General features: G+C 39.1%; 1 protein-coding gene across 1 annotated transcript; it reads left to right on the top strand.

The window, feature by feature from the left end:
* Positions 1-731: 731 nt before the first annotated feature.
* LOC311306301 (uncharacterized protein) lies at positions 732-21,123 on the top strand (the record flags this gene model as incomplete). The annotated part of the gene is made up of 20 exons (XM_084434624.1): positions 732-807; positions 4,514-4,576; positions 4,706-4,729; positions 6,536-6,925; positions 7,007-7,078; positions 7,333-7,725; positions 7,814-8,215; positions 8,309-8,398; positions 9,473-9,853; positions 10,326-10,415; positions 11,105-11,238; positions 12,234-12,360; positions 12,991-13,089; positions 13,797-13,916; positions 13,993-14,177; positions 14,465-14,625; positions 14,840-15,085; positions 15,327-15,489; positions 20,806-20,908; positions 21,014-21,123. 20 exons carry the CDS (start codon positions 732-734, stop codon positions 21,115-21,117), a joined length of 3,423 nt encoding a protein of 1,140 aa, XP_084290750.1. The 3' UTR covers positions 21,118-21,123.
* Positions 21,124-22,183: the final 1,060 nt, after the last annotated feature.

Raw genomic sequence — 22,183 nt, 5'->3', positions numbered from 1 at the left:
TTACGTCTCAAGGTCAATCAGAGCTGTGTGGCAGCCCTAATACCTTGGTTGGCGGGCGACTGGTACCGATCAGGTGTAAGCCTGGGGACTTCCTCGGGAGTGAGGATGGTGTCGACAGACGCATCCACCTCGGGATGGGGAGCGCTGCTCGAGGGCAGACCGTTCTTCGGCCTGTGGTCGAAACGAGAAAAGCTCCAACACATCAACTGCCTGGAGATGCTGGCAGTGCACAATGCGCTGACGCGTTTTTGTCCCCAAATCAAGGTCCAACACGTCGTAGTCCGTTCGGACAACACGGCCGTGGTGTCCTATATAAATCGCCAGGGCGGTCTGAGATCCACAGCCCTATACAGGCTGGTGAAACGCCTCCTAATATGGGCTCAGCACAATTTGCGCTCGCTGAGAGCAGTGCATGTGCCTGGGCTCCAGAATGTGGGCCCAGACAGGCTGTCCAGGAACAACATTCCCCTGGGCGAATGGTCTCTACACCCGCAAACAGTCCTGCTGTTGTGGGAAAGATTCGGCAGAGCGGAAGTGGACCTATTCGCGTCCCGCGAAAACGCTCATTGCCCCGTGTTCTTTTCCAGAAACGACAGCGCGCTGTCCCACGTGTGGCCGCGCTGCCCGCTTTATGCCTTTCCCCCCGTCTCCCTCCTGCCACAGGTGTTAGAGCGGGTCAAGGAAACGAAATGCTCAGTGCTGCTTGTAGCACCGCTCTGGAAGAACCAAGCATGGTTCCCAGTCCTGATGCAGCTAGCAGACATCGCTCCATGGCCAGTGCCATTGAGGAGAGATCTCCTCTCGCAGGCCAGGGGCTCAATTTGGCACCCACACCCGGAGCTGTGGTCCCTTCACGTGTGGGCGCTCAACGGTTATCCGTTGACCTCGCAGAGGGAGTGATAAATACCATCACTCAGGCCAGGGCGCCGTCAACTCGGCGGCTTTATGCCTCGAAGTGGTCGGTTTTCTCCGGCTGGTGTACAGCTCGGAGCCTATCACCTCTCGATTGTGAGGTGACGGAGGTTCTCTCCTTCCTACAGGAGCTGTTGGATAAGGGCAGATCCCCTTCCACGCTCAAAGTTTATGTGGCGGCTATTACAGCGTTTTCTGGAACAACGCTGGGGCAGTCTCTAGGAAGGAACGATTTAGTCATCCGCTTCCTCAGGGGAGCTAGGAGGCTAAATCCTCCCAGGCCTCCTTCAGTCCCTATGTGGGACCTTTCTACGGTTTTGGCGGCCATGAAAGGTGCCCCTTTCGAGCCTATCCAATCTATTAGCCTCAAACATTTGTCTTTCAAAACAGTGTTCTTGATGGCTCTCGCTTCGGTGAAGCGCATAGGCGACCTGCACGCGCTCTCTGTGAGCCCAGCGTGCTTGGAGTTTGGACCTAACGACTCTAAAGTCATACTCAAACCTAAGCATGGCTATGTGCCAAAGTCCCTCAACACACCATTTCGGGCTCAGGTTATCTCCCTGTCTGCCCTGCCGGGATCAAGTGAGGAAGGGGACTCAAGTTTTCTTTGCCCCATTCGGGCTCTAAGAGCTTACGTGTCCCGCTCGGCTGTCTTCAGACAGACTGAGCAGCTCTTTGTCTCGTTCAGTGGACGTTCCAAGGGAATGGCTGTGTCGAAACAGAGCTTATCCAGATGGATAGTTGACGCCATAGCGCTGGCTTATACTGCCAAGGGCCTCCAGTGCCCGTTGGGAGTTAGAGCGCACTCCACGAGGGGCGTTGCCTCCTCGTGGGCTTGGTCCAGCGGGATTTCCTTACAGGATATATGTACGGCGGCGGGCTGGGCCTCGCCGTCTACATTTATCAGGTTTTACAACCTAGAGGTTCCCGCCTTACAAGCTAAGCTACTATCGGTATAGCCGATTCAGCTGTCTAACTAGAACACTGAAATCGCATGCGCAACGCGCTGCCGACTGTCTTATGGGCAGAACTGTGTAAGACCCACATTTCCCACATTTAGTTCAGGTTCCCCCACCCTGTCTATGTGATGTCATATTCGCGTCTGCTGACGCAACCATATAAGGACAGAGGAATCCCCTCTTGTCTCTAGACTCTCTCTGTGAGGTCATGTTTTACGTCTGCGGACGTTACAATATAGGGAATTAAGGTTCCCCTCCCTTAATCCCAGGCTCTTTGAGTCTATCTGGTGATTATGCACTGTACACCTGGTTAGCTTCCAGTGATCGGTGTCTTTATCCCAGCACGCACGGCGTTTTACAAGGGGTTCCCGTAGCGTTTTTACAAAAACGCAGTACGAGAGGACTCTCGTAAGAGAACGTACTCGGTTACTAACGTAACCTCGGTTCTCTCTAGAAGAGGGAACGAGTACTGCGTTCTCTGCCGTGCGTACGGTTCACTCTGGTTCGCTTCGGCGATGAAAATCAAGTGAATCAGCCTTCTCGAGCTCCTTATATAGAGGTTAGCCACACCCGTCTCGGCGGGAAATGGCTAGGAGGGCGCGAAGCGTCCTCATTGGCCTGACGTCACCTCAGGCCTCGCTCGATAGGCTTATGCAGTTGCTGCAAGCCGTCTCGCCATAGCTAAGCACTGCCGCAACGCGTTTTACATTTATGAAAATTAAGGATAATTTTTTGCTTCAGTATTTCGTGAAAAGAGACTTTTCCCGTAGCGTTTTTACAAAAACGCAGTACTCGTTCCCTCTTCTAGAGAGAACCGAGGTTACGTTAGTAACCGAGTACGTTTGTTCGCTACTGATGTCACACTTTAATGTGCACACACCACACACTCAGGATTAAAGCCTGGGTTAACAGAGAAAGTTGATGGTCGTTGTCAGAAAGGCTGATTGGTTTTGTTTTTTCAACTCAAAACTAATCCCGTAACCCTGATTTTGTTTAACTACCGTCATGGTACGAGCCCCAGGAGCGAGCAGGGCCAAAACAACAAACAAAAGGACTCCTAACTTAACTTTAGGTATAACTTGCCTGTACATACACCAACACAATTATTAAATAAACAACAACTGAGCTTCCCTGGCTCCCTGACAACACAGGAAAACAAGAGAAAAGCATTTTCCCCTCAAACAAAATGGCACCCACCTCCTTACTTTTATATTTTATAAGTGCAGCACCATCTTTAAAAATTACAGATTCATATTTTATCTAGTATATCAAATCATATGATGAGGACATAATGCAGAGAGTAACCCAAAAGGTAATACATTTTTTAGATAAGTAAGTAAAGTGGCTTTATGGTCTGCCTTTTGTGATCAGTTACATTCAGGAATAGTAAGAAAGATAAGTATTTGTAATAATTGCAATCGTTTTGATCGTTTTCCATAATGGTTCTATAATGTGTAAGTGTGATTCTACAGTAGAAGTGGATCAAAACCTTTCTACGTGAATTTTGAACAATATCCGTTCTTGTCTTAGGACAACTTTGATGAACTTTTCTGACCCACTTCAAATGTTGACTACTGTGTTTTCAATTCTAAAGGCTTTGAAGAATGTTACCGCACTGTTTGAATTATTCTCTCTGAAAAAGGTAAGATGCTGTGAGGTTCAGTCATTGCTCAAATGACCAAAGTTGTTTTTGTTCTAGTTTTAGTTTTTAATTAAATAAGGTGAAGAAAGACTGAAAGGCTATACATTCAGTGTCAGACTATTGACAAGTTCATGTCCAAGCAGTCTGACACTCTTCTTAAATATTCCTACATCTTATTAAAGTCTTTGACTTTTGAAAGAGTCTTTCCAGTATGAGACTGAAACTGTATGATTTAATGAATGGATCTTTACATGAGAGCAACCTTTTTGTTGCTTACTTTTTTTTTTAAAGAATGTATTTGGAAGATTGCTAAGTGGACAGTGGTCATGTTGTGTGATGTTCGCTGGGAGATTAATACATTTAATGTAAATGTTCCTTTTAAATGTGTTAAATTATGTAATTGTTTTCAACATATAGTGCTGATTCTACTTGTGCTTCCTAAAGTTAAGAGTTAAACTACTGGTGTGTGTGTGTGTGTGTGTGTATGTGTGTGTGTATATATGTATGTGTGTGTGTGTGTACATACAATATATATATAGTTCCTGGGAATCTTGCTTATCTAGATTAATTCTGATTTTAGGTCAACTTAGATTAACTATTGTGTCCATTGTAATATCAGAGCAGCCAGTACACAACAGAGCTGCACAATGAAGTGACCCAATTAAATGGCAAGCATTGATACAATCTCTTACAAAATAAGAAGAAATGAAACACTGCTTTAAGGTATTGTTAAGCGTTCCAGTAATGTTCCACCCACAGTTATTAAAGGCACTGATAAGATTGTGAGCGCTGCAGTTCAGCATCACTGTATTGAACTACTGAAGAGAGAATCTCCCTGAGTTTGCTCTGATCTCAGGTAAAGTTATTTCATGTAAATTATATTTAAATTACTTGTTTGGATTTGAATGGCTTACAAGTTGAAATGAAGATATATATAGAAACAAATCTATTGCTGTTATTCCTTTTGCAGATGTATAATCTTGAGATGTTGTCTTTACAGATCTGTTTGTCACAATGAGGTTTCTAATTTCACTGTGTGCGTCACTGATCCTGCTGGTTAATGGTGAGTGTTTTATACATCTTAAAATCTATAACTGACCAAATATGTCTCATTGGATTGACACTTTCAAATATGTGAACTAATAAGATACTCCTAAATTTAAATCTTTATGCTTGAATTTTGTTTTAACAGGTGAAATAACCAATGGACCAACAGGTACAGTCATTTTTTCACTTTATAACCTTCAATTCCTCTTTCTATCTTTTGCTTTTCCATAAAAATGTAGAGTAACACTTTGCAATAAGGTTCATTAGTTAACATTAGTTAACTACACTAGTTAGCATGAACTAATAATGAACTGCACTTATACAGCGTTTGTTAATCTTTGTTAATTATAATTTCAACATTTTATAATACTTTATTAAAATCTTGTTAACATTAGTAAATGCACTGTGAACTAGCATGAACAAACAATGAACAATGCATTTTTGATTAAATAACAAAGATCAACAAAATCAGTAACAAATGTATTGTTCATGGTTAGTTCATGGTAGTCAATACATAATGTTTAATAAATTAACCACATTGTAAAGTGTTACCAAATGTAGAAATGAAACAAGTGTAGTAGGGAATCGTTCATACTGTATAGTAAATGAGTCTGTCATACTTGAGAAGTCTAGAACTTGCACACTTTTGAGGGGTCATTCTGTAGGTAGCCTAAATGTTTAAAAGTGCTGATGAATGATTAAATACTCTTAATTAAAATTCTTTGCGCTGTGAAATATGTCAGACATTACATGGCCAATGTTCCCTCTGTTTTTTTGTTTGTTTTTTTTGTTCTTGCTTCGCAAACCAAACTTTCAAACTTTAAAAAGAACTCACATATATGTCTCTACAAACAAAAGGAATCATAATACATTTATTTAATGTTTAAAATACTATTTATAATGCTCTATAGATCGTTAGATCCACGGAGCTGCTCAAATGTGTCATTAAAACTGTTGTGTGACAGTAATTTGACCTATTACACAAACTTGCATGTTTATGTCTAGGTTTAATCTAGTTATTCATTAGTCAGCTGCTTATTGATGCTTTTCTGTTCTACCTTGAATAACGTGACGCTTCCATAACGTGTTGTTCCTATAACAGAGATGTGTGCTGTTTCTTTCGCATTTTCAAAGGCTCATAAAATATAATACTGTGGCTTGGCTTGATACACAGTCAAATGGTGTAACGAAATCCACATATTAAAAACCTTTTACTGTACCAATTTTATGGGCCTTATAATGCCCTAATTGTAAAGCAAATCGTGGTTGGAGTGAGCTATGATTGGTCAACGCAATATGGCTGTTTTCTGATTAGCTTAAAGGCCATGTTGCAGGTTAACCACCACTGTCGATTAATGGGTACATAAATCACTCAAGATATGTATATCATTTTTAAAATGTCTCAAAAATGGTCTTAAAGACCAGTTTTTTACTTTTTTGGTATTAACGTTTTTTTTTGACGGTGGGTGGAGTCCTCTTATTTGTGGATTTGTCTGCACGTCTTGAAACTAAAAGTGTTTCAAAATCCACAAATGCGTGCTGTGATCCACAAATGCACAAGAAGCAAAACACAAATGAATGCCAGGCAGAATTTTTTTTTTTATTTTTTTTTTTTGCAAATCTCATTTTTATTTATTTGTGAATTTGATTTAATTTGTGAAAATCTTTACATTTATTTGTGAATCTCAATGTATTTATTGGGAACAATGCAACAATTCTAACCCCATAAAATGATATGCAGATAAGGTTATGCATAGTAAGGCTAGGCGTCGTAAGATCCATATATGGATAATATTGGAAGGATTTGGTGTGGGTTTTACAAATTTGAAAACTTTCGTGCGTATGCAATATCTTTTGTGCGTGCACACACTTTTAGGATGAAATCTATGTAAAGTTTTATACATGAGGCCCCTGGTGTATATGCAGGTAGATAATAGAAAGTGTATAATACAGAGATATCTTTTGTCCATGACAGTTGCTTTCCAAAGCATCAGCAGTGATCCCTGCTACAACTATGAGTCTCTGGATCGTCCCTGGAGAGCCAACAATGAAAGTGGAGATTACATTTGTGATGAACTTTTCTCCTGGAATGGCTGGTACCGGCTTTTCTACTATGGAATGGACATCCGGATGTCAGAGACCTGTGTTAGTTCATACAGCTGTAACACAAATTATAATCTGTGGCTCAGTGATCCTCACCCTCAGATAGAGGATGGAGTGGTGACCAGGGAGGTCTGTGGTGGTTATTATTGGCGAGGCTGCTGTGATTATAAGACAAAACCCATCCGAGTGAAAGCGTGTCCAGGCAATTACTATGTCTATGAACTTGTGAATCCAGTATGGGGGTGTTCAGGATACTGTATAGGTACTGTGCTTTTTGTATTTATTAAGTCTTTCAAACCTTTTAAAATGATTTTTCTCATGACATGAATTTCCTTCTTTTTAGATGTCAACACTATTTCACAGGCGGTTTCCACTATAAGTCCAGATATATTCACTGGATCTACCATCACTTTGAGTAAGTTGTATAAAATATATATGAGTAAATATATGAATCTCAACAGCCAAATTTGCTCTTGTTTTTTTCCAATTAAAGTTTAAATGGCAATTTGTATACATTAACTTGAACCATCACTATCTGACACAGTCATGTTATGTATAAATGGTTTATGAATCTCATGATTATTTGTAGTTTGACTGGTTTAGATTTGTTCTTGTGAAGTTCATCATTGAAATATAATATGTTTTGGTCTCATCATCTCTCACTAACAGATTATGACCCCTGCAATAACTACAACATACTCGACAACTACTGGAGAAGCACACTCAATTACTGGTCTAGTTATGGATTCATATCTGATCATGATGACACTCGTGTAGAATGGGATGGCTGGTATCGACTCTTCATTAATGGATCAAGTGCTCAGATGCCTGAGTGGTGTTTTTATCACATGTCATGTGGAAGTTTTAGTTCTCTGTGGCTTAATGGCTCTCATCCTCAGCTAGAAGATGGAGTTGTTACTCGTGAAGTTTACGGTACTCACTATGATCAGTGCAGTCGCTACAGATCCGACCCAATCCAAGTCAAAACTTGTCCTGGAAATTATTATGTCTACAAATTTACCAGACCAACTCTTTCAATCCCAGCTCCTGTATATTGTGCAGGTATATTTATTCATCTTTTTTTTTGTCATGATTATCATGAATTGTATTGATGGTTTTTATGTTATTATAATGCACACTTTCTGCGTAGTATCTTTCTCCACTCCAAGTGTCGACCCCTGCTACAACTATACCAGTCTGGATGAGCCTTGGAGAGCCACAGACAACTCTTACTATAATAACTCTTACTACTATAGTATGTGTGATTATAATGTGGAGTGGAATGGCTGGTACAGGATGTTCTACAATGGTGAAAATACTCAGATGCCAGAATCATGTGTAAATCAGCACATGTGTAGCACAAGTGAACCACTGTGGCTCAACGGCCCTCACCCACAGCTGGAAGATGGAGTGGTCACCCGTCAGGTCTGTGTCTCCTCATGGAGCGGCTGCTGTACTTACACATCCCACCATATAAGAGTCAAAGCCTGTCCAGGAAATTACTATGTTTATGAGTTTGTCAAGCCAATATTTTGTGGCGCTTACTGTGTAGGTGAGCACTTACTCATATGATCTTCAGCCATTAACTTTTCTGAATTTTGTTTAAAAAATTATTGATGTTGATATAAAATGTTCCTAATACCAGTTGCCTCAAACCAGTCCAACTCATCAGCGTCTACAACAACAGAGACGATCCCATCCATAGAATCCATTACTCCACCAATCACAACCACTGGTAAAGTAGCCTATTGTCTTGCTTCCTTCATAAACTCTCTTGAGCATCTTTTTTGGATGTGTTTTTATTAAACTTGATCTCTTGAAATGTTCCTGTTTATCGCATTAAGTAAATTCATAATAATTTCTGTAAAAAACACATTAGGAAGAAGCAATACAGCTCACAAATGAGTATGCAATTCAGACTCTATATATTAAAATGAACATAGAATGCAATTTTAGATAAAGTGAAGTACTGAAACTTTGTTAATAATGAAAACTTAACCACCAGTGTGTCTTAAACTCAGTTTATAACCCATGTTCACATACACCAATCATCAGAGACGGGGAATTACTGCATGTACACACAAAAATATAAAAGAATCAGAGCGTAATTTGATGGCCTTTTATACATTAATTCAATTTTATAGTGTAGTGTCGTTCTTTGTCTCAATATTACTTGGCTATTACTGGTTTTGGGAGATTTTTAGACCCCCTGGCTATCTTAGACTGACACTAGTTTGAGAATTACATGAACAAGATGCAAAATGAAGTAATTAGCAAATAATACATGCAAGCGTAATAAGCCATGAAATCAAATCAAAAGCAGAGATCTAGGAACAAGATATTTTGCAGATTAGTTTCAATTTATGTTTTGTTTTTGACTGGGGAGGGAGTGTCAGTTCTTAAAGATGTTTTAAATCTGAAAGAACAATCAAAATCTGATTTTTAAGATCATAGATCGTAGATCACCACTTGAAAATATATATAAATATATTTTGCAAATAAGTGTCAAAGCGTGTTTTGAAAGCATTGACTTCTTGAGGTCAAGTTGCTTGTAATCTTTGTGCTCAATTGCAAAGTGACTCAATTTGGCTGTTTTTAACACTTGTTTTGTCACCTAAATGAGAGGAGATGTTCTGAAAGTTCAAGACAAATTGTCTTCAGCTTTGAACTTAAAATTCAAATAAAACAGGGAACTTAAGTAAATATTAATCTGGAGATAACTATTTCATGACTACAAAAATGATACATAAAACAACATTCATTTATTAATTCAGAAAAATGTATATTTGTAATATTTTCATAACAACAGCTCCCCCTGTTGACCCCTGCAACAACTACACTGTCCTGGATGATTCATGGAGAGCCACCAACAATCAACATTCCTCTCAAATAATGTGTGACACTTGGGTCAGCTGGAACGGCTGGTACCGTCTCTTCATTCAGGGTCAGAGCGTTCAGATGCCAGACACATGTGTTGATGAGTATAGTTGTGGCACTCATGCTCCACTGTGGCTGAACGGAGGACATCCAACAGTTGAGGATGGAGTGGTCACTCGAGATGTCTGCGGTCACTGGAGCAATAACTGCTGCATGTTCCAATCCAATCCCATTAAAGTCAAAGCCTGTCCAGGAGATTATTATGTCTATGAGTTTGTGAGCCCAACTACCTGCCATTTGGCATACTGTGCAGGTAAATATATTTACATGTGCCCTTCGTTTATGTAAGAGAACCTTGTTGGTAACACTTTATTTCTTTAGTCCACTTCTACATTCTACTAACTATCAGTAACTTTGCAACTACATGTCAACTAACTGTCATTAGAGTATTAGTAGACTGTCTGCTTAATATTTGCTAACACTTTATTTTGATGGTCCCCAACAGATATTCTACTGACTATAAGTAACTTGGCATTTACAAGTCAACTTATTCTACTAACCTGAACCCTAACACCTAACTATAACCTAACAGTCTACTGACAGTCTACTACAGTCTACTAATACTCTAACGAGAGTTAGTTGACATGTTGTTGCAAAGTTACTTATAGTTAGTAGAATGTCTAAAGTGGACTATCTAAATTAAGTGGAACCTAACTGTTGTTTTTGAACGTAATATTTATAATTTATTTTAAATGCAAGCCACATAAAATTGTTCCTAATACCAGAATCCACAAGCCAGTCAATCCCATTAGCATCTACAACAACGGAGACGATCCCATCTATAGAATCCATGACTCCACCAATCACAACCACTGGTACAATATTGTCTTGCTTCCTTTATAAACTCTCTTATAAAAGACTTTTGTTTTGTTTGACCATTACACAAGAGTGCAGAAAAAAATCATAGCTAAACGAATTTATACTGAATATAAATCACATTAGAAAACAGCTCTCAGAATAATTATTTCCTCGATTGTGGAAATGGCCATTTTAATATTTTTTTTCTAACATCAACTTCCTCATCTTCTCAACAACATTTTGTTACACGTTTTTTTTACACAATTTTCAGTCTTTCTTATTGTGATGGATGAGGAATTTGGCTTGCGTATCACATAATTAGAGCAGGAAGTTATGACTTACAACTTAAGTTTTCTTAAACACTCAGGTGAACTTAACTTACAATATGATTTGTTAGAATTTCTAGGGGTGAAAATAATTGTGGCACAAGTTTTGGAGAAATGTTTATTTATTTATTTTCTATAATTTTACCAAAGTTAAAGGATAGATTGTTGTGAAAACAAAAAAGATAAACAACATTTTATTCATATTTACCAAGGGTGCCAATATTAGTCCACAGTAACTCCAGTCCACAATCAGAGGTCATCATGTCCCACTACTAATAGCAGCCAGATTCCTCTCACATGACATAAACTCAAAATGAGCCTCACAAATCACTGTGAAATGTAAATGTCAAATCTTCTGTATTTTTTGTTTATTCTCACAGCAGCACCAGAAATATTCTACCCTTTCGGCTCATCAGGAGACACAAGAAATGCTGCAGCTGATGATGGAAGCTCCATTAAAATTCAGCTGTTAAGGACTTTTCTGTTCTTTGGCCGAACATACCAGCAGATTTATGTAAGAATTGGATTTCATCTTGATTCTAAGGGCCCTATTTTAACGATCTGAAAGGCAAGTATCAAGCGCGAAACGCAAGTAACTTTGTGGGCGGGTCTCGGGCGCTGTTGCTATTATACCGGCGGGATAAATGACTCTTACGCCCGACGCAAATCTAAAATGTGTTGGTCTGAAGTAGCTTCATTACTCATAGGTGTGGTTTGGGCGTAACGTGAAATAAACCAATCAGAGCGACATCTCACATTCCCTTTAAGAGCAGGCGCGCTTGTTCCATGGCGGATTGCTATTATAACGGCGGATTTGCCAGACGCACGCCAGGAGCGGTTCACATCCGAGGAGACCGATGTTCTCGTCAGGGCCGTAAAAGACAGAGAAGTGACATCGTATGGGGATGGGAGAAACACACCCAAATTAACTTCTGTTAAACAGGCGTATAATAATTTGGGTAAATGTGTAAGCTAGATTTATGCCTATTTTTTCACATCTTCATGGACACAACAATTTCCCCTCATGTGTTAATATTTTTCCTTGTAATAATGTATGATTTGAAAAAATGAGAACTGCTGCTTCTGTGTAGATGAGAGAATCAAAGTGTATGCGCGTTGTGCACACGCTACATTATGGCCAAGCATGCGCCCTTAAAATAGCATATGAATAACATGCGCAACGCGCAACACGCCACTGACTAGGTTTTTAACTTGTTTTCTAAATTGTTTTCTAAACCTGCAAAATAGCACCAGGGAACATTTGCGGCGGAACACGCCTCCTCTTTTTGCTGCACTGCCCCCGGGAGCGCAAGTTCATTCCCTAATTTACTGACGTGTGTCTGTGGAGGGAAAAGTCCGCTGTGCGCGGGTGCAAAATAGGAATGATACATGCGTCGTGTACAAAGTCAATTGCGCTGGGTGCAAGATAGGGCCCTAAGTCTTAATGTGAGTGACTGCATTATAAGCTCATCTGTGGCTGTGATTTTGTCAATATATCTCATGTTTCAGGTGAATAATAATGGACACCTCACATTCAATCAGTCTTCATCACAATATTTGCCATACTCCTTTCCCTCTAATGAAAACCAAGATATAATTGCTGGTCTCTGGACCGACCTTGACAACAGTGCGAGAGGTGTGGTTTCATATCATCAGTACACTAATGGAAGTGTTCTCACACGCGCCACTCAGGATATAAACAATCATTTCCCAAATCTGACCTTCAACGCTTCTTGGGTTTTTGTTGCAACGTGGGATAAAGTCCCTTACTTATCCATGTCTGGCACAGTAAGTTTGTTTATGCTTCTGAAATGTGACTGTTTTTACTAAATTCAATTCCATTAAATAAAACAATTATAACAATGAGATCACACAGTAATGTTCATACAAATAAGAGCAATAATGTGACTGATACTAACATTGAATAATATGAATATTTTGTTTAAAAATAATGAACAATGAACACTAAGAGTGATTATGCTTTTTTCAAATCTTTGCAGGAAACATCGTTTCAAGTGGTTTTAATTTCAGGCAATAATTTTACATTTATTCTGATGAATTATGGTGACATTTCTGTAACAGAACGTCAGGTGGAGGTAAAAGAAACCTTTCTGTATCAGAACAAAATGTTACCATTCAATACTATATAAGTGTATCGTATGTATGTGTACAGTTTAAATATATAATTTGCATTTTTTTACGTGTATTATACAGGCTGGTTATGACACTGTAAAGTCCACACACTACTTTGTGATTCCTGGATCAGTCAACGGGAGCTTTATTCCAAAACTCAAGAGGTCCAGTAATGTCAATGTCACAGGCCGTTGGGCCTTCAGGGTGGACGGTGGACACAACCTCTCTAAAGGTAAGAGTTTTGTCTTTCTAGATAAATAGATAAAAACAATAAGGTTTTGTTTTAATAGCCAATTTTTCTGATAAGTTTCATATAACTCTATGCAATGTTTTAAATGAAAATAATGCATCTGTTTAAACATGTTATTGAACAAATATTTTATTTGTGTTGCTTCATCATGTGCCCACAGAGTTCATCTAGTGTATTCTTATTCATATCATATCATCATATTTCTTTTTATAAAGTCTCATCTTCTGCATGCATGGAGCTAAAAATCATAAAAAACAAACAAACATTTAATTCTAACGTTCAGGTGGTTGCAAAGTTTGTTGAAAAACTCAAACTATTATTATCAGTGGACCTCACGAGGGAAATTATTATAAATGTTAAAAAGATCCATTTAATTCACTAGAAAAAAAAGTACTTGAGACCAAGAGCAATAATTGGTCAGGGTGTAAGATTTTGTACACACAACGCTTAGCTATGGTAAAAGTGGAAGTTTTCTTTGTGTTAGTGAGGTCCATTTAGCTGATACTGTTTTCCAAAGCGACTTCAAATAGTGTAAAATAAGCAGCTTGTCACAGAGCCAGCAATATTCATAGTGTACAATTCCAGGTTTAATTGAATGCTTGTTTAGGAAGCAAGCTAGAACAGAGGTTAATTGCAGAAAAGAAAATTAAGAAGTATTGTATTATATCAATCTGTGCTTCCCCTTCTAGTTGATGGAAATCTGTGTTCTGAACTCAGCTGTTCTGAGAACGAAAGCTGTGGGATGAAAAATGGTGTTTATGGCTGTTTATGCAAAAAGAACCACCAAACACCACATTCTGATTCTTTTGGTTGGTATCATTCCACAACTAAATTTAAAATATAATACAAGATTCAGTCATTAATTCGCTTTTCTTTTTATCTCAGATGTCTCAGAAACCTGTGAAAGCAGCTCTGGCTCCATGTCTGTGTCTCGCTGTCAGCTCTTTGAGGCTGGTTTTCCAGCTGATGTCTTACACCTCAATGATCCCAGCTGCAAAGGAACGGTCCGGAATGGCAGAGTGGAATTCCATTTTGATAACAATGAACACATCTGTGGTACAAATCTTCTGGTAGGTTTAACTATCTATAATTTATTCAAATATACCATCAAATTATTTTTATTGCACCATCCAAATTATTTTTCAATTATTTACACCATCCAATTATTTGTATTATTTGTGTATATTTTGAGTTTTGGGGAAAAGAGTTTGGAACATTTGCCCACATTCTCCACCATTAATATGTAACCCACCAATATTTCTCTTGACTGAGGGAAATTTTGGCTTAGTTTCTGCTGTTGCAATACTTTGAATTCATTTTAGGTTAAATTACTAAATTTTACATTTGTTGTCCACAGGCTAACAGCACCCACTTCATCTATGATAACTTTGTTCTGGGGACACCGAGGTCAGAAGATCTCATCATTAGCAGAGATAAAATCCTGAAGCTTTCTTTCAGCTGTGTTTATCCTCAATCACAAACACTTTCCATGAATTTGGAAATCAACCCACTGGAGAGGTGGAAAACTTTTAAGCAGGAAAAGCTAATGCACAGTATAAAAATTAATAAATATATGTAATGTACTGTATAATATAATATAATATAATATAATATAATATAATATAATATAATATAATATAATATAATATAAATGTATTAATCTACATTTCTAAATATAGATTGAGTTGAGGCAATTGTTTTCTTTTTAAATGGATCTTGAACATTTCATCAGCATGGTGCGCAAGATCCTCCCCGCTGGTGAAGGCAGATATCGGGTCCGGATGCTTCCATATGAGGATGATGAGTTTACCCGGCCCTTCACTGGTCGTGTGGATGCAGAGCTCGACCAGGAGATGCACGTGGAAGTTCGTGTTGAGGGGGTCGACAGCCGCCAGTTTGCCCTGGTGATGGACACGTGTTGGGCTACACCTGTGAATGATCCTGATTACAGCCTCCGCTGGGATCTCATCCTTTCAGAGTAAAGCAGGGCTTCTTTCTATTCTTTTAAGCTTAGCCTTAACTCAGTGTAACATTATTTACTGAAAAAATTATATTCTAAGCAGTTTTAGCATTGTCATAGATATTAGTCTTTCAGTATTTCAGAATTAAATGACAAGATTCCATTTTTTGTACATGGAATGCAAATGTGTGATGATTTACAGATCACTCTGTATTGACTGTTTCAAAAAGGAAGAATTTGTCATTATTGATTTTCTCAGGTGTCCCAATCCACATGACGACACAGTGGATCTGCAGCAGAACGGCGTCTCGACATCCAGCCGTTTCTCCTTTGGGATGTTTATCTTCACTGCAAACTCCACTAAGCTTTACCTGCACTGTGCTGTTCACCTTTGCCTTCTGTCAAACAATCGCTGCTCAACGGTGAGATAACAAAACCTCTCATAATGGTGCTGAATTATTTTTTGTAAAATGTTTTGTAACGGATTTATTGCTGTTACTTTAACATCACCACATTGATGTTAATGCTGCAGTCCGTATTTTTTTGGGGTTAAAAATTATCCAAAATAATTTTTTGAGAAAGTACATAACCAGCCAGTGTTCAAAACTCTCTGCTTGCTGTAGCTTGATTCAAAACGGTAAGCTTGTAATAATGTATTTAATTCCAGTGGTACTGGTGGATTTCCGCAGGAAATTCGAGCATGTCTTTGCGTCATTACGTCACATCTGTACACATAAAGAAGGAGTCTCGGCTAGTCGGCTATGAGTGTGAGGATGTTGGAGGTGGATATTTATAGCCTTTTCTCATAGCACTTGATATAATTAAACTTATCAATTTGATGGCGGATCCAGAAAGGTTCAAACGACAATCACCAGTGACAACTGGAGATTCACCCGAACAAACGCGAAAGGACTTCGGACTTCAGAGAAAAAAAGACTGCAACCGGCCCATGCGAAAACAAGGATAAATATCGGAAGGGCATTAAATGTAGTCGCGCAATGCTGATGTTGTTAACATTAACAATTTGTGGACAAAGTATAATTTGCACAGTTTGACGTGATATGATAAGCAATCGTTAGATTTAATCACCGTGATTTACTGCAATGCTTTTTTCCCCTTAGTTGGCCAGGACAAAAGTGGATGTTACTTACTTGTTCAGACAACATTTCCCGGTGAAAATTCTTATGTTGGTCGTACTTCCAAAAAGTAGAATCTGTGATTGTGAATGACAGTATCCACACCGGGGTGATGACTGACAGCCTCACATTCTCCTCAAAACATTGTATTCATCCGCGCTGTGCCATGGTGGTTATGGTTAAGGCCACAATATAATCACGGCAAAGTTATTTTTTGTTGGAAACACCTTTGCCGCGATATACTGTTAACGATCATCTCTACGTCACCCACACTGCTGAGAAAGGTGTTTAGATGAATATCTAAATGAAAATTGACGATGAGATAACAAAAAGGAGTGATTTACTCCAACCAACTCTGAGCGAACTCTCTGCTCCTCACCACGGGGCTTCTCAGGTGCTGCAAGCAAATCCCTCCGCAGAAGTAGCAGTGCTTCGCCTTCTGAGAATATAGTTCCCAGTATGTGTACGGTTAGAAGACGGCTGTGTCTCATGTGACCTTGTTATTTGTACACGCTGTGACTATAGGGGAGAGTGGGGGCGGTTGCAACACTTTTTACATTTCCTTCAGTTTCTCAGCGACTGTTTGTATTAGAAAGACAAAAAATATATATATTAAACCCATATATGTCACCTACCTGCCCATACTTTTGCAACATGTGTACATATGATAATATAAAAGTAATTTGTACTTTGTAATAACATGTATACAAATCACAACATGTAAATAGGAAAATGTTGGCATTATTTTGTCACTTTGGGAGCAGTATGCTAGCTGGAGCCGTTTACCACCAGTCTTTGTGCCAAGCTAGGCTAGCGGTGGGTGCGTCAGACAGAGTTACGGCACGCACAGAGATGAGAAGGGTATGACTTATCTAACTCTGGGGGATACGGTGAATAAGCTAAAGTCCCAAAAAGTCGGCGTGTTCCTTTAAGTTCTGCAGTGGTCGCACCTCTCCAGTTTCACTTGACCAATGAAAAGGGTATAATTTCAAGTTGGAAAAGTTCCTTTGCACTATCAGAGTGGGCTGACGGTTTTGTGTCCCTTTATACTCTTGATTAATATAGCAGGCATGAACGCTATCAACAGATAATATACTGCAATGTGCAATCAATTAAACGAGGATCATTTTGACATGAAACATTATACCAATAAAGTTACATTAACTAATAATTATATCATAAGGCATGCATAAAACAGTATATAATACAAAAGACAATGTTATGTTTCTTTATTATCCCCAAGGGGCAATTTGTTCCACAGCAACCATTGGCACAGCCAACACATAAATACAGTAAAAAATACAACAAAATGAATAAAAATAACACAATTAACCCATAGATGTCATCCTGGAAAAGTTACAAATTGCGATGTTTAGAGCTGGTTCAGGTATTTAACAGCTAATGGTACAAATGATCTTGTGTATCGATTTGACTTTGCCTTTCTAGAGAAGGCAAACCTTCTCCCTGACGGCAAGAGCCGAAACTCTGCGTGTAGAGGGTGATAAGGGTCCGCCAAAATGGCATTTGCCCTCCGGACACACCTAATCTGGTAGACCTGGCTCAGATCATTAAGATTGACACCAGTGATCTTCAGACACTGTTTAACAAAACTTCCCAGCCTATTCTTTCTAATCAAATTAAGATTGCCGAACCAGCAAATCATTGAAAATGTAAGAATTGACTCAACAAATGATGAATAAAACATTTTCATAAGTGAACTTTCAACATTAAAACTCCTCAGTTTCCTTAAATAAAACAGTTTTTGATTGACCTTTTTGCAGATCCTATCTGTGTTGGCCTCAAAGGTCAGTTTATCATCCAGTATAATTCCCAGGTACTTATACTGACTGACAGTCTCCACTGCTGAGCCATTTATAATGGTACATGGCAAGGCAGGTGGTTTCCTACGGAAGTCAAACCGCATGTCTTTGGTTTTTGCGACATTTAACTGTAGGAATGACTCCTCGCACCATTCTATAAAACTTTCCAAGACTGGACCATGGCCCACCTCATGGTCCTGCAGAAAACTAAGTTTACAATATACAAAACAGTAATAATACACACAATGTCTTGGGGATATGCATGTTCATTCATAAAAAATTGTCTATAAATTAATGGAAAGAAGTCTTTTTTTTATGGGCATTATGTATCTTGTCTTTCCTAGAGAATAAAGTGACAGGGAAAACTCTTTAAATTCCTTTGATTTTTAAAACGTATCTTTCTGAAGTGCCTTTGAGCCATGGTAACCAATGCCTGGTTCTGTATTTGTGGTGTTAGTTGCTCTCCGGGGCAGTGCCTTTGAACTCTACCTCATGGTTTGTTTGATGGGTGAGGGGTATAGTGGGTTATTTGTTAAATATAAAAAATAATTGTGTGTTTGATCTGTCTCAGTCACTACAATCACATGGATGGTTGTGTATGTGTTAGCCGTTTACTTGGGGAAGTGATGGCACAGGGATGCACTGTGGGACGACGACAAGCCGGTGCAGGGAGTGTGATGCTCTGGGCAATGTTCTGCGGGGTAACCCTGGGTCCGGCCATTAATGTGGCCTTAAATTTGACATGTGCCACCTACCTAAACATTGTTGCAGACCAGGTACACCCCTTCATTACAATGGTGTTTCCTGGTGGAAGTGGCCTCTATCAGAAGGATAATGCACCCTGCCACACTGCACATATTATTCAGGAATAGCTTGAAGAACATGGTGCAGAGTTCAAGATGTTGCCCTGGCCTCCAAATTCCCCAGATCTCAATCCAACTGAGCGTCTGTGAGATGTGTTGGACCAACATGTTCTGGCTCCACCTCGCAACCTATAGGACTTAAAGGATCTGCTGCTAACCTCTTGGTGCCAGATACCACAAGACACATTCAAAGTCCATGCCTTGGTGAGTTGGTTCTGTTTTGGCAGCATATTTTTTGAGTCCATGCCTTGACATATATTTTGACCAACAGCATATTTTTCAGGTCATAATGTTTTGGCTCATTGGTGTATGTGCTGCGTACTTTCCTCTCAATAACTAAATAAACGCACAACAAAAATAACAGCGGTGAGAAAACAGCAGTTAAGAAAGTTCTGATCATAGTGATGAACCGGAAAAGATTTCCACGACAAAGAAGGGGGAGCCACAGAGCACACATCTACCTATTATGTAATTGCCACGGACCAATGGTATTACGAAGGTGTTTACCAGTCGGAGCGGTCTTTTCCTGAAAGTTTGCTTTGGCAAGCTGTTTCGAACTCCTGAAACGACTGGAAAACCAACTTTCTTTTGGTTTCTTTGGTTCTTTTGGCATTTGCTAGAGTGGAGTTTGTAGTTGCAGTGGATTTAGGGTTAGTGGTGGGGGGACGGGTTAGGATCTGCCCTAAATGCACAGCAAATGTGATGCAATGCAAACTAAATGTATTTCTGAAAAGCCAAGCCGATGCTGATTTGTGTTTTTATTACGGGTGTTTTTATTATAGTATGTCTTTTGCTTTCACTTTTTGCTTGCAAACACTTCAGTTTGAGGTTAATTTGTTGTGGCTTCAAGCTACTACGACACCTTCCACTGCATACGGGAACACTTCCCATAAATCCTGATTTACTCGTTACATCATAAGAAGAATGACGTCTACGCTAATATTAGTCTCTCTGTTTATCCCGAGGTTTACCGCAGTCCACCGGATCCAGGCTGTATCCAGACCTGATGAAGGACCTGAGCCTGGACGCGACGACAGCGCAGTCCTGAAGTGTCAACTAGTCTCTCCCCTGTGAAGGCCTCCCTCCCTCCCTCCCTCCCTCCCTTTACCTCTCTACAGACAAAGCGTTGTCGGGATAATACCGGTTCGCGTGGCTACGTGGAAGCGATAAAAATTCTGTATTATAAATTTTAAGGCCTGACAAGTAGTTTGTTGAGGGTTGGTTTGTAGGGAAGGACTACACGCCTGCGCACATATATTCAAACGCACATACCTATAGACTGAACTCGTAATACACGTGCACGCCATCAGCGTTCTCACGGGTTTGCGTTTTTGAAAGTTTGCGCAGAAAGAACTTAAGAGGTTTCTATAAACGGTGTCGTGTTAGCAGCCCCTAAGTTAATAACTAATGACCTTTGCGACGGAAGTGAATCAATCAAAACTAACTTTAGCTGGACTAACTAAAAGCGCTATATAAATGAAGATGACTTGACTTGACTTGTCTATAGCTTAGTAGTAGCCTGACCTTCTTTACTTTATTTATGGATATGAAGTAAACACGCATAGAAGAATGATAGAGTATGCACTTTCCTGCGAAATGTGTCCTGACAGCTCCAAAATATAAATAATTATTATAGGTTTACTGTAGTGATTCAGGGTAAGTCGTAAACACTGTTTGGAAGATAGATGCACAATATGCTCTGTAATTATTAAAAATGTAGTTTATTTAGAACAAAAAAGTTACATAGTGAAGCCTTAAATTAATCAAATGCTTCAGTGTCACCAAAAGGCTGCTAAAATACTTGTTTTGGCTGAACACTGCAGTTCTTGTGTTCTTGTGCACTCCTTTCACAAAGAAAAAACTGATCTACTGTGAATTAAATATCAATGATGTTTAACAGGGATTTTGTTCTCTATTAGGACTGTGCCTCTGGACACCGGCGGAGAGAGGGCAGGTCTCTGGACTTCCATGACAGTGCTTCCATATCCATGGGTCCTCTGGTGTTGTCTGAAGGGAACACAGGTGAACATTTCATTTACTTTAATCATTTGTAAATAAAGGTTTCTGAAGATTTCTGTTATGAATACATTACATTTCACTGCATTTCATTATATCCCCTGTTCACAGATAAGTGGGTCCCAGAACAAGTGAAGGTATCTGAGGCTTCTTGTCTGTGTGGTTCTCTGATGCTGATACTTGTTCCTCTGATGAGTGTCCTGACACACTTTTAGCTTAATCCCACAGAATTTACATGCATATTGTCTAATGCCATTTAATGAATGTGGCAGTGACGCCACACTGGTTTTGGGTTTATAATTGTTTCTTTGTCATTGAAGCTGTGTAGCCTTTGATTGTTTACTTACAAGCACCGACAATTATTTCATTATTAATGAATTATTTAATGAATCAATCATTCACAATTACTATACACTATGTTAGTCATTACATTTTTACTTAAAAGGACATTTATTCAAGTCATGCATAAAAAAATAAAAGGATCATTCCTGTTCCACGATTCCTGTCAGTTCTTTAACTTGGTTAAAAATGTAAATGCTTTGAAGAATGTTACCGCACTTAATTGTCCTTTCTGATAAGGTATGATACGATGAGGTTCAGTCAGTGCTCAAAAACTGTAACCCAAATTCTTCGTTTTGTTCTAGTTTTAGTTTAATTAAATAAAGTGAAGAAAAACTGAAGTTGTAAGGTTGCATTCAATAAGTTCATGTACAAGCAGTCCTTGGATACTCTTTTTGAATATTCCTACATCTTACTAAAGCCTATAAAGTACCTGGAAATGCATGTTCAGAGGTCTGCAGTGCTGCTGCATTGACTTTTGAAAGAGTCTTTCCAGTAAGAGTCTGAAACATCAGTATGTTCATGTCAGATCAGTCCGCTTACACTCCTGAAAGTTGCTTCAAGCTGCGTGAAAAATTTTCTGTGACTTACTGAATTGACTCTTGTGTAAGAGCAGAACAGTAATAACTTGTTACCACTAAGACTCATTGGCACGTGTTATATACCTTTTTGTTGGTGACACTTTTTTCAATTACATATTTGGAAGATTGCTAAATTTATCAATAAACTCTGCTATGGTCATGTTTGATTTATACATTGAATGTAAATGTTCATTTCAGGTGTAATTGTTTTAAACATGTGTCGTGATTATTCTACTAGTGCTTCCTAAACAGATAAACTAGTGATGTGAGACCTTTTGGCCTGTTATATCATGGTTTAGAATTATATTCAATCACTGTAACAACTTGAGCAAGGATGTCATGGTACTGTGATAAACCAATT

The sequence above is a fragment of the Rutilus rutilus genome, assembly GCF_951802725.1.
Source record: "Rutilus rutilus genome assembly, chromosome: 16".
Classification (NCBI taxonomy): domain Eukaryota; kingdom Metazoa; phylum Chordata; class Actinopteri; order Cypriniformes; family Leuciscidae; genus Rutilus; species Rutilus rutilus.
The sequence above is the reverse complement of the archived record's forward strand: the minus strand, read 5'-3'. Positions and strand labels throughout refer to the sequence as shown.